General features: G+C 37.8%; 1 protein-coding gene across 2 annotated transcripts in view; it reads left to right on the top strand.

Moving 5' to 3' along the window:
- Positions 1 to 15,096, top strand: part of CXADR (CXADR cell adhesion molecule) — a 53,421-nt gene that overhangs the window by 17,491 nt on the left and 20,834 nt on the right. For both annotated transcript variants that reach the window (XM_074971384.1, XM_074971378.1), the window contains exons 2-6: positions 12,010 to 12,179; positions 12,841 to 13,045; positions 13,785 to 13,940; positions 14,393 to 14,515; positions 14,898 to 15,036. In XM_074971384.1, the coding sequence (XP_074827485.1) occupies positions 12,010 to 12,179; positions 12,841 to 13,045; positions 13,785 to 13,940; positions 14,393 to 14,515; positions 14,898 to 15,036 (793 nt within the window). The remainder of the gene's footprint in view (positions 1 to 12,009; positions 12,180 to 12,840; positions 13,046 to 13,784; positions 13,941 to 14,392; positions 14,516 to 14,897; positions 15,037 to 15,096) is intronic.

Raw genomic sequence — 15,096 nt, 5'->3', positions numbered from 1 at the left:
TAAAAATAAGCTTAGGGGGGTTTCATGCAGGTCTCCACATCTGTACCCTAGAGTTCATAGTGGGGAAGGAACCTTGACAAGACCCTTTAAAAATACAGGCATTTCCCTTTATGGCTGTATATGCAGCTTAATCCTCCATTCTTTCTGTTTACCTTGATGAATCACAAAGAATCACTTTTCCTTTTGCATGTAACCTCTAAAAATAGGTTGTATTACTGAATAAGTTTGCTTACAGTATTGACATATAGCTCACCACATGCTAAGAAAAATTCTATTGTCCAGTAGCTCTGGACTGCCAAAAACCTACTGTCCTCTGGATAAACTGCTACCTTACATTCAAAATCCTAGATGCTTTGATTGACAGATGTGTCTGACATGCCCAAAATGAAAACCGACTTGCTCACTTTCCTTGTAAATGTCAGCAATGACTTGCAAAATCCTATATATATATATATATATATATTTTTTTTTTTAACATGACTCAATCTTAGTGGCACTAGAAACATGGAGATGAGAGGAGGATTCATCTGGTTGAATGAGAGCAAAAAGAAAAGCCCCTAGAATGAACTAGAGGTATAGACATATGGGGGGTGATGGGCATTATTTTGGTATAGTGTATAGCTGGTGCCATTATTCAGTACTTTTTGTTGACACTGACTTTCCTGCTAGGGGAAAGGGAGTTGGTGTTCTTCTGTTGATCAGATCCTGGTTTTGTTACTCTGCTTCACACTGTCTGCCTCCATTAAATTTTGTGTTGATTGCTCTACTGGAATTCCAGGTTTACTTACTTGCAGACTGACCCACACGACGTTGGATCATTTAAATGTGTCCAAATCAAACCAAACTAAACTTATCAAACGTGCATCTTGAGTAGTTCTCCAGAATCTGAAGATTCTGGATATTGGAATAGATAAAGCTCTGTGCTTAAACTTGTTTTGTTGATAAAGCATTTTATAACTCTGTTGGATAGTGGTTGTACAAAAGGAATTGTAATCTTTGCTTTCCTACAGTAATGAAAAGAACACAAGTGTTCTGTGCTTCTGAACTTGATAACTATGTCCCTGTGGAGCAAGGTCATCACCTACTGATGTTGCTAGGAAACCAGCTCAGGAACAAGAGCTTCAAAAATGTTCAGAACAGTTTGTGAATACAGGGACAGATACAAAAAGAATGGACTACTGGGTAAAGATTAAACTCATTTATTGTCCTTTCGCTTTCAAATTTATTTTAATGATAGTCAAGCAAAGTATTTAGGAAAGTCCCTTTTTCACTTTGGAGTTACTTCCTAAGGCCCAGATTCTGCAAACGCCCATGTTAACTTTACTCACCTGAGCAGTGGAGACTACTAACATGAGTAAAGCTAAGCACATGTTAGCTGTTTGCAGGGTTTGAGCCTAAGTTATCTATAAATCTGTTTTAACAGTTATTAATCTTTGCTTCACTCTGAGAAGAAATAACTTTTCTGACAATTGCTAAATGCAGACACACAAATTGTACTTGCTTAGCAAGTCTTTGCCACTGGAGTGTGCAACTTTTTAAATGGATTCCTGTCAGTAATCACGCTATTGACTGAAACTATTGCACCTTCTATTTATTATAGGTAGCACTCAAGATATAACGTTAGAGGAGAACATAGATCTTTTTTTTTTTTTTTCCAGTTTCTTTAGTTTGTGCATAGACACACTTTGCCCCTTTCACTGTTTCTCCTGTATGCATCCATTTCTCCTATTTGTTTGATCCTTTAATACAGCAACAAGGGAAAATATTTCTTTAAAATAGGAAAACATGATTACATTTACTTTGGATTTGTATACAAAAATAAAAAGGGCCCTAGGCCCCCCTGTCATAAATTGCAAAAAGACAAGTAAAACTAACAGCCAGCAGAACTCTCCATCCACACAGACTGAACTTCATGCTCTGTGGCAGCCCTTGCAAATAGATTTACCTTCCAGTGTGTCCTCAAAGTCAATGGACCTGGCCTATTTTGGGGAGAGGGGAAGCTTGTTCCAGAACCGAGTCCACTCTCACATAGAACACTCTAGCTCCCTCTGTTAAATTAAAAGGGATTCAGCTTCAGCATCTCCACTGTTCACAAGTGTGACCGTAGAGTACAAGGAGAGAGGTAGTCTCTAAGGGCTGGTCTACACTACAGCTGTAAGTTGACATAATTTTGGTCCTGCGCTGTGTTAATGGGAGACGCTGTACCACTGACTTACCTTACTCTTCTCAGGGAACTGGAGTACCAAAGTCAATAGGAGAACACTCTGCCATTGATTTAGCAGGTCTTCACCAGACCCGCTAAATTAATACTGCTGCATCGATCGCAGCAGTGCTGATCTAATCGTAAGTATAGACATGGCCTAAGTAAGGCCACAAACTCTCTAGAGCTTTATAGGTCAAAACCACTTCAGTTCAGTCCAGAAAACCAATAGGCAGCCAACGTAGATCACAGAAGAAAAGTGTTATGTGCAGCCATTGAGAATCACCACTTATTATAAACAGGCCATTGTATTCTGCACCGATTTAAAATTCCAGGTTGAGGATATTGCAATAATCCAATATGTAACAAAACCCACAAAAATTGATAGAGGGACCTTGTGACAAACGAAGTAAAAAACTTTTTACCTCAACGTTTTACAAAATAATGAGATTGCAAATTGATGGTGCCTCCTTTTATGTGTATTGGAAAGCCTTGCTCATAGCTGACTTTATACAGCGTTAGATGTTCTTTAGAAATAATTTGTGCTCGTAATTTTATTATGATGATCTCTGTGCAGTGATACGTTGCCATTTAGAGCTGCTACTTTTCTTTAGTTTGCAGGGTTGTTGTAGCAGTGTTGGATATTAGAGAGACAGGAAGGTGGGTGAAGTAATATTTTTTTATTGGGCCAACCTCTGTTCATGAAAGAGAGAGAGAGTGATCTTACACAGAGTGCTGTTTACACTTACCAGAATACTCAATTATTGGATTACTGCGCAGCCTCAAAATACTCTCTCACAAACAACATACATTTCCTGTGCATAGTGCTTTTTAGAAGTTGCCATAAGCCATATCTAATGTGTACTAGGCTCGCGGTGGTTCTGTTTTGTTTCATGCTGAGCAGGAATTCAGGAGTGCCACTGACTGGGAGAGGTTTTATAGTGTGATACTGACTTGCATTGTAATCCCTCGCAATCAGCAAAAAGAAAGTTTGTGGAAGTTGTTAACTTGTAAAGCTCAGTTTTTAGCATTCACGCTGACCTTTAAGACTTTCAAATAGATATAGATAATCTTCTTTGCACAACTCGGTAAAACATAGTAGGCAAAAAGGGTTTTTCAATATAAGATCTAAATTAAGGGATTGGTTTATATCCTACGTAGTTCTTAAAAAATGTATATATTTTCTGCTACTGTGGAATTCAGTGTTCAAAAATATCTGCCTTATTACCCACAGTAGCTGCATACCCGAAGTAAGCAGCAATATTATCCCATCTCTTCCTTTTTTGCCCAAGCACTCCAAACTTACCATATTTAAGACTTCTTGAACATTTTCCAGGGAAATGAAATTAAATATAGCTATATAAATAAAATGCTTAAATGCAGCCATAGCTGTGTTTCTTTTCCACTTGTTTTATTTTCACATTCTTTCCCTCAGTTTACTTTTCTCTTTTTCTTTTTGTGGATTCATCTTCCTTGCCCTCAAATTCTCACTATTATTAAGTTTGGGTTTCTTTAGTTCTAGCCAAAGCAGCCTTTTCCTATTTGTTTCTTCCCTACTGCATCTTTGCCAACTGTTTTCACTAATTCCCTAGTTGCTGCTTATTTGTTACTACTGCTTCTTTCTCCCTAGTGTATATTCTTTTTGCTTTCTTTGACCCTTCTAGAATAAATTAGGTTGTCTTGCTGGTAAGGTACTTTTCAATAATAGATGTCCTAAAAATTTACTAGGCTTTATGCACCTAACTAACATAAATTTCAAACCTTGTCCTTCAGCACTTGATATTTAGAGTATCTAAAGTAAAACAGAGATGATGATGAATTGGTCCATTGGAACTGAGTTTCTCTTTTAAAAACAAAACAAATAATTTGAATTAAAGGTTACCTACAGAAGAAGAAAAATAGCTTGTGTTCTTTATCCTGTTTCTTTAAAATGCATAAAGAAAGCTGGAACGGATTTATTTGAATTTTTTTATTCAGAATATCAGGTCCTAATTTCCCTGGTTTTGGAGGAAGACTACGCAAATAGTGGGATTACAATGTTACAAGAGTAGCTGATTACCAGTGTAGGTGAGAGAAGGAACTTTTGTAATTGTTCTGCTTAAATTTATTATTTTAATTAATTAATGCAAAGTCCTGTCAAACTCTTGGGAGGAGAAAAGATTCAACATCCAATCAGCTATATATGATGTATTTGCTTGCAGAGTTGCACCAGTTTATTTTTAGGTGTGAATTTAAATAATTTTGTTAAGCACTTGGTTTAAAAAGCTGTGTGGATACTTATTTAGGTTTAAACTGCATTTATTTCTGTGGAGTTTAAATTGATTGGGAACAGGTTTAAACTAAACAGAAATAAGATCAGGTTAACTAAATTGGTACAAGTTTGTGCTTAGACAAGGCTTTAGTACTTTAAGGAGTCCTCCAGCAATAATAGGAAGGTAGGGCGGGAGAAGGAGGGAAGGTTTGGTAATCCTAATTGATTGAAGATCTAAAAGAAACAAACAAAAAACAGGAAATAAAATTTTAGTCTTCCATAAAGAAATGAAAAAATCATTTTTTCCCTTTTGAAGGTCACTTTTAAGCATATTGTCTTTTACAGATCATTGACATTTAGAGTATCTAATAATGCACCATCCTGCTCTGCTTGGAAAAGAACTCTTCATACATCCTACCCATGATCAAATACTCTAGCTATTAGTGAATTTTCTAAGTGAGATACTCCTCAACATACTCAGTGGCTACCCTCTGATGACAAAGGCTAGATTTGCAGTAAAAACTTTTGCCAGTATAGTAATGTTAGGGGTGTGAATTATTAGTATTATTTATGATTGGAACAACACTTCTATATGGGGGCTGGATGTGGGGGAGCCCTAGCGCAGATGCAGTTACTCCAGCAAAATGGTACGTTATAGGTTATTTTGTTCAGTGAACTGGTATAAGCAACACCATTAAAAGCACTCGTGCCAGGATAAGCTGCATTATACTAGGAGGGTTTGCTACTATAGCTATGCCATCAAGCCTTTTCTTGCGTAGCTTAGGTCTAAGAGAGAATCCTTTTGCTTAGACCTCTAAGTTGGTATTAGTTCTATGACTACTTAAATGGGAATTTTATGGCTTCTCTCCTCCCTTCCCTCTCCCATCAAGATTTAAATCATAACTATATGTAAGTATCTGTTTTACTCACTTTAAAAAAAAAAATAGCCAGTTTAAAGCATTGTGATTTTTCCAGAAAAAATATTTTTATGGATATATTTGAACTGATTGCATAAATTTGAGCAGAAATTACTGCATTAAAATTTTCGTAAAAGTCTTATTGTTTGCATCCTAAGTTCTAAATTGTCCCCTATACTAGAGAGTTTACGGTGGCACTGCACCACAGTAAGCTCTCTAGTGTTGCCCTTTAAGCCTATGGGCAGAGAACTCTCCTGTCAGCTTAATTACTCCTGAGCGACATAATTTATGTCGACATAAGCTGTCTTGTAGCCATAGACTAAGGGCTGGTCTACGCTACGGCAGGGATCGATGCTCTGAGATTGATGCACCGGCGGTCGATTTAGCGGGTCTAGTAAAGACCCGCCTAATTGACTGCAGATTGCTCTCCAGTTGACCCCTATACTCTACCCCCAATGAGAAGAGTAAGGTAAGTCACGTCGACCCCCTGCAGTGTAGACTCTGTGGTAACTCGACCTAAGTTACGTTGACTCCAGCTACGTAACATAGGTCGACTTACTGCGGTAGTGTAGACATAGCCTAAGAAATGAAACTCTGAAAGGACGACCAGGAAATGAGTAATTTATATTAATAATGTGAACAGGACATGAATTTTAACGACAGTCCCTTTGAAGTAGCCTTGCCTCTTCCTGCCCTTCCTTCCCCATCATCAGCCTGTAGTGTTTCTTGAAAAATTATGTTTGGTGTTATATTACTGGTTATTTTTACTTTAAAATGAAAACCAAAGACTCTGTATGCACTAACTTAAAAACACATTTTTAAAATCAAACCCCTGAAAACTATTTTTGCTTTATTTACCTGTCAGCACAAAGTTCTGTTTTTCTGTTACAGTTGATGTCAACAGCTTAGGCAGTGCAAGAAATGTAAGTCTGGTACATGTTAGGTCTGGTACACTTGCTGAGAACATGACTGCATGGAAATCCCACCAGTGCTATGATTACTTCAGCTGCACTGGTGGTAGCTTGGGTGGGACAAGCGTAGGGAAGAGTGTAGCAGCTTCTAACATTTTTACCATTATCAACTTCCTACTCAGGCTTTCACTGATGCAACTGAATCCGTGGTAGCACCAATGGGAGATTCCTTAAAATTAAGTCTTGTGTATACAAGGGTAATTATGTTAAAGTGCTGAACACTTAATTCTAGTCTTGGTGGTTAAAAGCTTTTTGGTTTGTAAAAGGAAAATCTTCTTGTGTAAGACATTTTCAGTTAATTTTCTGTTTTCTCCCTTTACCTGTGTTGTTTTACTGTTCATATGGAGAGGCTAGGCATATTGCATCAGGAGAACATCTTCACATTCAGTTACTAGGAAGTGGGCCATTAACTCGCTGTATCAGTTGAATTCACTTTAGCATGAAGTCCGTATTAGAGCAATAACTCTGCTGTAGTTAAGGTTACGAACATCTTTCTGTTTAAAACCCAAGTCCTCTAAGTGCTCTAAAATCTATACTGGTTACTTGGATTGCCTCATGGGAGTGTGGGGTTCAGTAAGGTGCTGTGCTCTTGTGTCCCCTACATTACTGATCTCTAGACTGTCTCTTTGCCCGTCTTATATTACCCAAAGTTTATTGTCTCTGTTTCAAGAGCCAGGAACCTTCCTGGGGTGCAGACTCTCTCCCCTGGCATGATTGTTTAACGGTCTTCTCCCCTGCTTGTCTAATTTAATGGCTTTATTTACTGTATATGCAAATGTATTTCTGTTTTTCTCTGCCTGTAATCAGGTCAGAAGGTAAATACACATTCCTTTGCCTAGGGCAGGCTGGGTTCTTGCTCTGCCTCCCAAACACATTTTAAGAACGTATATGAGCACACATCTCTAACTTTTTATGTACAGTCTGTACATACATAACACTGATTTTTCAGGACCAGCATATCCCCAGTTTACATATGATACCTTACATGACACCTTTATAATTTATGTTGGGGCACTATGTGTGACAGGCCTACTGTGAGTTACAGTATGGGGGCCCTCTGTCAGCTGGCATTGAGGGACTCTAGGGTCACAGACCCCCTAGGAGTCATATCTAAAAAATTAGTCATTGTGGAAGGATTGTTGTATGTTCATCAAAGTGCACAATGGCTTTTTTAAGTGCTATTCAAGCTGCAATTGAAATAATCCGATCTTTTGAATCTTGTATTGCTACGTAGAATAATTGTATTTGTAATAAGTCCTTTACTGCTATGTGATCTCTAATGGATGGGTTTGTGCTTATTTTCTCTTGGCTGTATTTATTGGCTGAGATTGGAGAAAATGTGGTAACAAGCAGCCAGAAACTGTATGGGGCTATAGAAATTCAGTCTGCATCTCTGTTATACTATCAGCTGCGAGTAGTTTTAAAATGCACTTAAAAAAACAGTATGGGAACTCTGATTCCTATATGCCTCTTCTTCATGCTTCCCATGGGTGGTCATTCTAGGCTGTGTTGGTTGGAGTTGGATTTAGCTGGAAGGCAGACTTGAAGATGTCTCATTACCCTCTCTCACTGAGGTGATGGTAGGAGAAAGGGGGACGGGTGAAGGGAGAACGGGGACAGTTTTACTAGACTGATACTGAGTTGAAGGTCTTTGTTAATCTGCCTCACTGTGATGCCCTTAATACGAATTCACATAGCAACAGTAATCTATAACAGCTAGTGACTCTGCTAAATTCATTTTTAAAGTGTTGTCTCTGCATAGACTGTTTCTTTCCTTTGTATTTTTAAACAAATGTAAGGTTTATTTGGTAGCAATAAAATTCCCTCTAAAAGCCTCTTAACGCCAAATGTGCTTGTTACAGTGGCTTTGGGTCTGTAGGGATCTTTTGTGACAGATAGTATTCCACTCTTGATTGAATTGAGAGTTTTGGCTCAATCCACAGCGGGAAGCTATCGTAGTTTGGACATAATGATTATATTTGCTTAAACATGATTCCAGAAAACCAGTTTCTAATACATTCTGCTAGTATAGATAGATCCAAACTGTGTTAAACCCGTATTTTTACAGAGATGCTCTGGACTTGGTAATGATATATACACACTGGCTGGTAATAATGTGTTGGTAATATTTTTCTAGAAACTTGTTTCAACTGATTCTGTGTATTCTATAGCCTCATACTGAACTGTTTGGGGGGTTGTCTCACTTGTCACATAGGAAGGCAGACAGACCAAGAGTGATTTAAGAATCTGGTTACCCTCTGACCATATGACACTTTGACCAAGTTCCCACATCTCTTCTCTGCTACTCCAATAAATAGGATGAAATTCAGTAAGGACAAATGGAAAGTACTCCACTTAGGAAGGAACAATCAGTTGCACACATACAAAATTGGAAATGACTGCCTAGGAAGGAATACTGCGGAAAGTGGTCTGGGGGTCACAGTGGACCACAGGCTAAATATGAGTCAACTGTGCAAAACTATTGCAAAAAAAGCAAACATCATTCTGGGATGTATTAGCAGGAGTATTCTAAGCAAGACATGAGAAGTAATTCTTCTGCTCTACTCCACGCTGATTAGGCCTCAACTGGAGTATTGTGTCCCATTCTGGGCACCACATTTCAGGAAGGTTATGGACAAATTGGAGAGAATCCAGAGAAGAGCGACAAAAATTATTAGAAGTCTAGAAAACATGACCTATGAGGGAAGACTGAAAAAATTGGGTTTGTTTAGTCTGGAAAAGAGAAGACTGAGGGGGGACTTAACAGTTTTCAAGTATGTAAAAGGTGGTTACAAGGAGGAGGGAGAAAAATTGTTTTTCTTAACCTCTGTGGATGGGACAAGAAGCAATTGGCTTAAATTGCAGCAAGGGAGGTTTAGGCTGGACATTAGGGAAAAACTTTCTAACTCTCAGGGTGGTTAAGCTCTGGAATAAATTGCCTAGAAAGGTTGTGGAATCGCCATCATTGGAGATTTTTAGGAGCAGGTTAGACAAACACTTGTCAGGAAAGGTCTAGAAAATACTTAGTTCTGCCATGAGTGCAGGGGACTGGACTAGATGACCTCTCAAGGTCCCTTGCAGTCTTATGATTCTATGAAATTGAAATGTCCTTCCCCCCCCCCGCCCCCGAATTTATCTACTAATAATTGAATGTAGATGTTTAAGCAAAGTAGCATTATAAATAGAAGTGGGAAGAAGGACCAGATGCTTCTTGTAGTTCTGCATCTATGTAATCAAAACAGTGCTGAGGAATTTCTAACAGTCAGATTCTCCTCAGCAACCTGGGACTTGGTAGAATCTGATTATGAGAACTCCTCATCTGAGAAGACGTTCCTCTGGCTGTCATTTGAATGTAGCTTTTGACTTCAGTTTTGCAGCAAGGCTGACAACTCATCTTGAAACAAATTTTACCTAAGACAGAATGGTGAGTCTCAGAGTTGTCCCTGTTAAGTTTTAGTACAGTAACTCCTCGCTTAACATTTGTAGTTATGTTCCTGAAAAATGCTACTTTAAGCGAAACGATGTTAAGCGAATCCAATTTCCTCATACGAATTAATGTAAATGCGGGGGGAGGTTCCAGGGAAATGTTTTTCGCCAGACAAAAGACTATTTTTATATATATAATATATATACACACACACACACTATAAGTTGTAAAGAAACAATTTAATACTGTATACAGCAATGATGATTGTGAAGCTTGGTTGAGGTGGTGGAGTCAGAGGGTGCGATATTTCCCAGGGAATGCCTTACTGCTAAATGATGAACTAGCCCTTGGCTGAGCCATCAAGGGTTAACATATTATTGTTAATATAGCCTCACACTCTACAAAGCAGCACAAATGGAGGGAGGAGACACAGCATGGCAGAGAGAGACAGGTAGGGGTGGGTGGGTGTGTGTGTGTGTGAGAGAGAGTCTGAGACCATGTGAGAGAGAGTGCTTGTCTACACTGGCACTTTACAGTTTTCTTGCTCAGGAGTGTGAAAAAACACACCCCTGAGCGCTGTAACGTGCCAGTATAGACAGTGTACCAGCACTGGGAGCTACGTCCCTCATAGAGGTGGGTTTTTTTAGAGCGCTGGGAGAGCTCTCTCCCCGCGCTTGCCACAACTACACAAGCCACGTTAAAGTGCTGTCATGGCAGCACTTTAACGTTGCCAGTGTAGACTAGCCCAGAGACACACATTGCCCCTTTAAGTACATTGACCCCAATCTAAGTAAACTGCCTTTTTAAGTAGATCAGCAAGTTGAGACATCAGCTGCTGCCAGCAAGCTCCCTCCGTTTTGAGCCCTGTCGTGTTCCTCTGCTCCTGCTCTGTGGAGATGCTTTATATTGGAGCATTGCACAACTTTAAATGAGCATGTTCTCTAATAGATCAGCAACAAAACAATATTAACCGGGACAACGTTAAGTGAGAAGTTACTGCACAGAATTTTAGTTTTACTACTTCAGATAAGAAATTACCATTTTAAACCACTTAACCTTCTAGTCTATCACAAATGTTAACTTTCAGCAAGATGTTCACACCCAACAATAGATTCAAAACATCAAGTACTTTTCTGGTTCATCTCATAATTTACATAGTGAAATATTCCTCTTGGAACATTTCCTGATTGCTAAACAAATACTGTGTGATTCTGCTATAAAACACATGACAGATGAACACATGTAGATTTAAGATAGCTTCTGGCTGCTTATTTAAGTCTTTTTTTTTTATGTAAATCCTGTTTCATCATTGTATAGTTTATCTTTCTTCTTTTGAAGCATTGGATTGAGCGGAATCTGTCGCTTGGAAACATATTGTTCTTTGAGCATACCATGCAAATGAGGATTATGCTGAGTTTTCCAGGGGATCAGGCAGAAAAGGCTAAGGCAAAAATTAAATCTAAAAAACTCAGTAGGATTTTTGGAAAAGATTAATCCACCCATTCCTTTAAAGCAAAATGATCCTTATGTTTCAAGAACAAGTAATTTAAGTTCAAGATTTCACAACTGTCCTGTCAGACTTAACTGACCTTAGCAGTATGCTATATGTCCTCATCTTGCCAGAGAGGTAGCGTTAGGATTGTGGTATGCTTTTACTGTTGACATGAAAAGGTCACTGTCAAAGGGTTTTAGTTATGACATGTATGCTTTCAATCGGACTTCTGTTGCATAAAACTAGAGTGTGTTTGTGTAGGAGATAGAAAATGAGGAAGGGTGTAGCTTTTCCTGATTCAAGTGACTATTTATAGGACTCCCAGGTTGACTGATTAACATTATATCCAGTTTGCTTCATTGTTTAGTAACACAGTATGGCACAGGGTTTGTTGGGTAAGCTCTGCTAAAAATATGTCTGACTAGACCATTCAAGGTCTGTACACTGAACCATGTATTATGGCTAAGATTTTCAAAAGTGAGTGCCTGAAGTTAGGCATCTGTATAAGCAGGCTGACTTTCAAAGATGCTGAGCTCCAAGCAGTTTCTATTACAGTGAAGGGAGCTGTTGGGTGCTCAGAACTTTGGATAATTGGGCAATTTCCTTGGTATCCACTTTTGAAAATCTTGGCCTGTGCCTAATGGGAAGTTTATCATAAAAGCTGAATGTTTATCCATAGATTTGCGTTATTGTTTGTTGAATTAGTAGCGGTTTAACACTTGTTTATACCATCACTTTTTTCCTCCCCCAGGTCTAACAAAAGGCCTAAAGATAACTTCAACTGAGCAGCCTATGGTTGAAAAAGCTCAAGGGGAGAAAGTTACATTGCCATGTACATTCACTGTCTCACCAGAAGATCAAGGCCCACTAGATGTTGAATGGGTCTTAATACCAATAGATAATCAAAAGAAGGAACAAACAGTGAGTAGAGACAGCTGTTTAGAGATCGTTTAATTCCTAGCTGTTGTAAGAGCTCTGAAGGTTAAAGCTTTCTGCCCATAAACACCTTTGTTCTCTGAATTTTGTCCCTTTCAGGTAAGGGCACTTGCATGTCTGTGAAGCACCATGCACAGGAATAGTAAACAATGAATTCCAGTTATATAAACATAATTAAGATCTAGAAGGACAAGTGATTGCTCCTTATAAGTTAGTGAACTGTAAAGAGAAAATAACTCCAGGATAATTTTATTTTTCATTTTTTCAGTTACTGATAAAGACAATGCTGTGTTGAACCAAACAAGTCATCTTTTACGAAGAAAATACTTAAAAGAAATTCTTAGATCTTAAAATATATTGGTCCCATTCCATTCTTTAGAAGCAATACTAGTAAATTTAGATGAGCCCCTTCGTGCAGAGGTTTACAGTATTAGCATGTAGCAATTTTAAACAGCTATTAATAGAGTTTATTCATTTCCCATCAGATAAATTGCATTGTGTGGGTTTTTTATTATTCCAGTTAAAATTATTTTTACACATGAAAAGATGACTTTCAAAGAAATAGAACTGTGGTTCATTTGAAATATTCAAATTGCTATGCAGATTTTGTTTCAAGAAAATACCTGTTTTTTTTCCTTTCCTTTAGATCATTATGTACTCTGTAGACAGGATTTATAATAATTACTATGAAGCTATGAATGGACGGGTACAGTTCACTAATCCTGATCCTAAATCTGGTGACGGCTCCATAGATATTCTGAATCTAAAGTCAACAGACACGGGCACATACCAGTGCAGAGTGAAGAAGGCTCCTGGAGTTGAAAGCCAAAAAATACAGTTGACTGTGCTTGGTAAGATAACTTGTACAGACGCTATATGCTGTATATGTTTTTGAGGGCAAATTGTTACATGCCATATTACATTTGACACTTAAAATGAGAGAGGTGCTTGTGTAAAATAAATTCATAATCTAATACTGAATTGTAAGTGGATAAATTGTTATTTAGTAGGCTGTCAAGCGATTTAAAAACATTAATCGCGAGATTAAAAACATTAATCACAGTTGTAATTGCACTGTTAATAATAGAATACCATTTATTTAAATTTTTGTGGGTTTTCTATATTTTCAAATAGAGGGTCGGGTGGGGGCTCCGGGCTTCAGCCTTGCTCAGGGCTCCAGCCCCTCTTGGTGCATGGGGTTCCAGCCCCTACCTGCCGCTGATGCCTTCCACCCTCACACACGTATGTGATTAATGTGTTAAAACAAATTAACACGTTAAGTTTGCTTTCAGTGAATAGCCGGTGTTAACTGCGATTAATTGACAGCCCTATTATTTAGTGTTCAAAAATTAGAGGATTGATACCCCACCTCCCCAGTGGAATAGGGAGAAGGAGGACAAAAATGTAGAAATAATAAACATTTCTTGAAAATGGCTCTAAAATTGGTTTGCCCTTGTAGGAAACATAAGCGTTAAAAAACATAGGCTGATTTCAAGTTTTGTGCAGTGAAAAATGATTTACTTGCTAAGGCTTAATTAATGGACACCATAAGTGACTTTTAATTAATTTAAATAATACTTGATTTATTAGTAAAGCCAGCAAGGACTAAATGCTACATTGAAGGATCACAGGAAACTGGAAGAGACCTTACCCTGAAATGTGTATCAGAAGAAGGCTCCCCACTCTTGTCCTACAACTGGAGAAAATTAACTGGCACAGAGGAACTTCCGGCAACATCATTATTGAGTAATGTTTATCCTTTATTATTTTAATATATTTAAGATGGATAATAGGCCTTGTCTTCATGTTTTTATTTCACCTTGAAATGCTAAGCTTTTTTTATGCCTGGGCTTAATGTCTTAAGACCTGATACCTCGCAGATTACCTGTGTTAAACACTTCCCTTAAACTCTTGGCAAGGAAATATTCTCAGCAGATGAGTGGTATGGAGTACCAAGACTTAATACTGAAATTAAATACTATGGAATCAACTTCCAGTTATTCATAAAAGAATGATAGTATTATATATGACAGCTCTTTGCAGTTTGACAGATGTCTCATTTTTTTTCAAACTAATGTCAACATAACTAAGAAACTGACTTTTTAAATAAATTTGTTGTAATGGATTAACACCTTTGGAAATATTGAATAATAACCATTAATGGAAAATTTTAACCTAAGTTTCTTCAATATTTGTAGATAAAGATACAGGTGAATTGTCTCTGAAAAATGCCTCTGAGGAGTACTCTGGTACATACAGTTGTGTGGCTGCAAACAGAGTTGGCACTGATGACTGTTTCGTTGTGCTAAATGTCACTCCTCGTAAGTACTTGCTGTATAGTAGTTGCCGCAGAATCAGAAATGTTGATGAATGAGTTAAAGAAATAGTCGTTTGATCCTTTTGTAATCTATAAAAGAAATATACTGTAGAACAGGTAGCTGACAGCATTTTTAATTTTGTCATATTTTTGAGTATTGAGCATTCTTTCAGCTCCTATAAATGTCAGCCTTTTGACTTGTCTTTCCATGTGAATTAAGATTTTTTTTGTTTATTTAAACGTGTATAAGTAGTGATGTATCAGTTCAGTACTATTTCTCAGTATAGGAAACATTTGTTTTTATTTTAAGGTGTAAGGAGAATTCTCTAGTTATGCAAATTAAGTTAAAGGCCAGTATTATAGTAATTTGTGTTAATCTATTTTAGCTATAAATACAGCTGGCACAATTGCTGGAGCAGTTATTGGAACTCTTCTGGGTCTCTTCTTATTGGCCTTTCTCGTCTTCTGTTGCTGTAAGAAACGTAAAGAGAAAAAATATGAAAAAGAAGTGCATCATGATATTAGGTAATGACCTTTTGTCTTTACCCTTTGAACAGTAATATCTGAAACTAGAACATAACTTCC

This window comes from Natator depressus, chromosome 1 (genome assembly GCF_965152275.1).
Source record: "Natator depressus isolate rNatDep1 chromosome 1, rNatDep2.hap1, whole genome shotgun sequence".
Lineage (NCBI taxonomy): Eukaryota > Metazoa > Chordata > Testudines > Cheloniidae > Natator > Natator depressus.
Note: the sequence above shows the minus strand (reverse complement) of the source record. Positions and strands in the feature narration are given on the sequence as shown.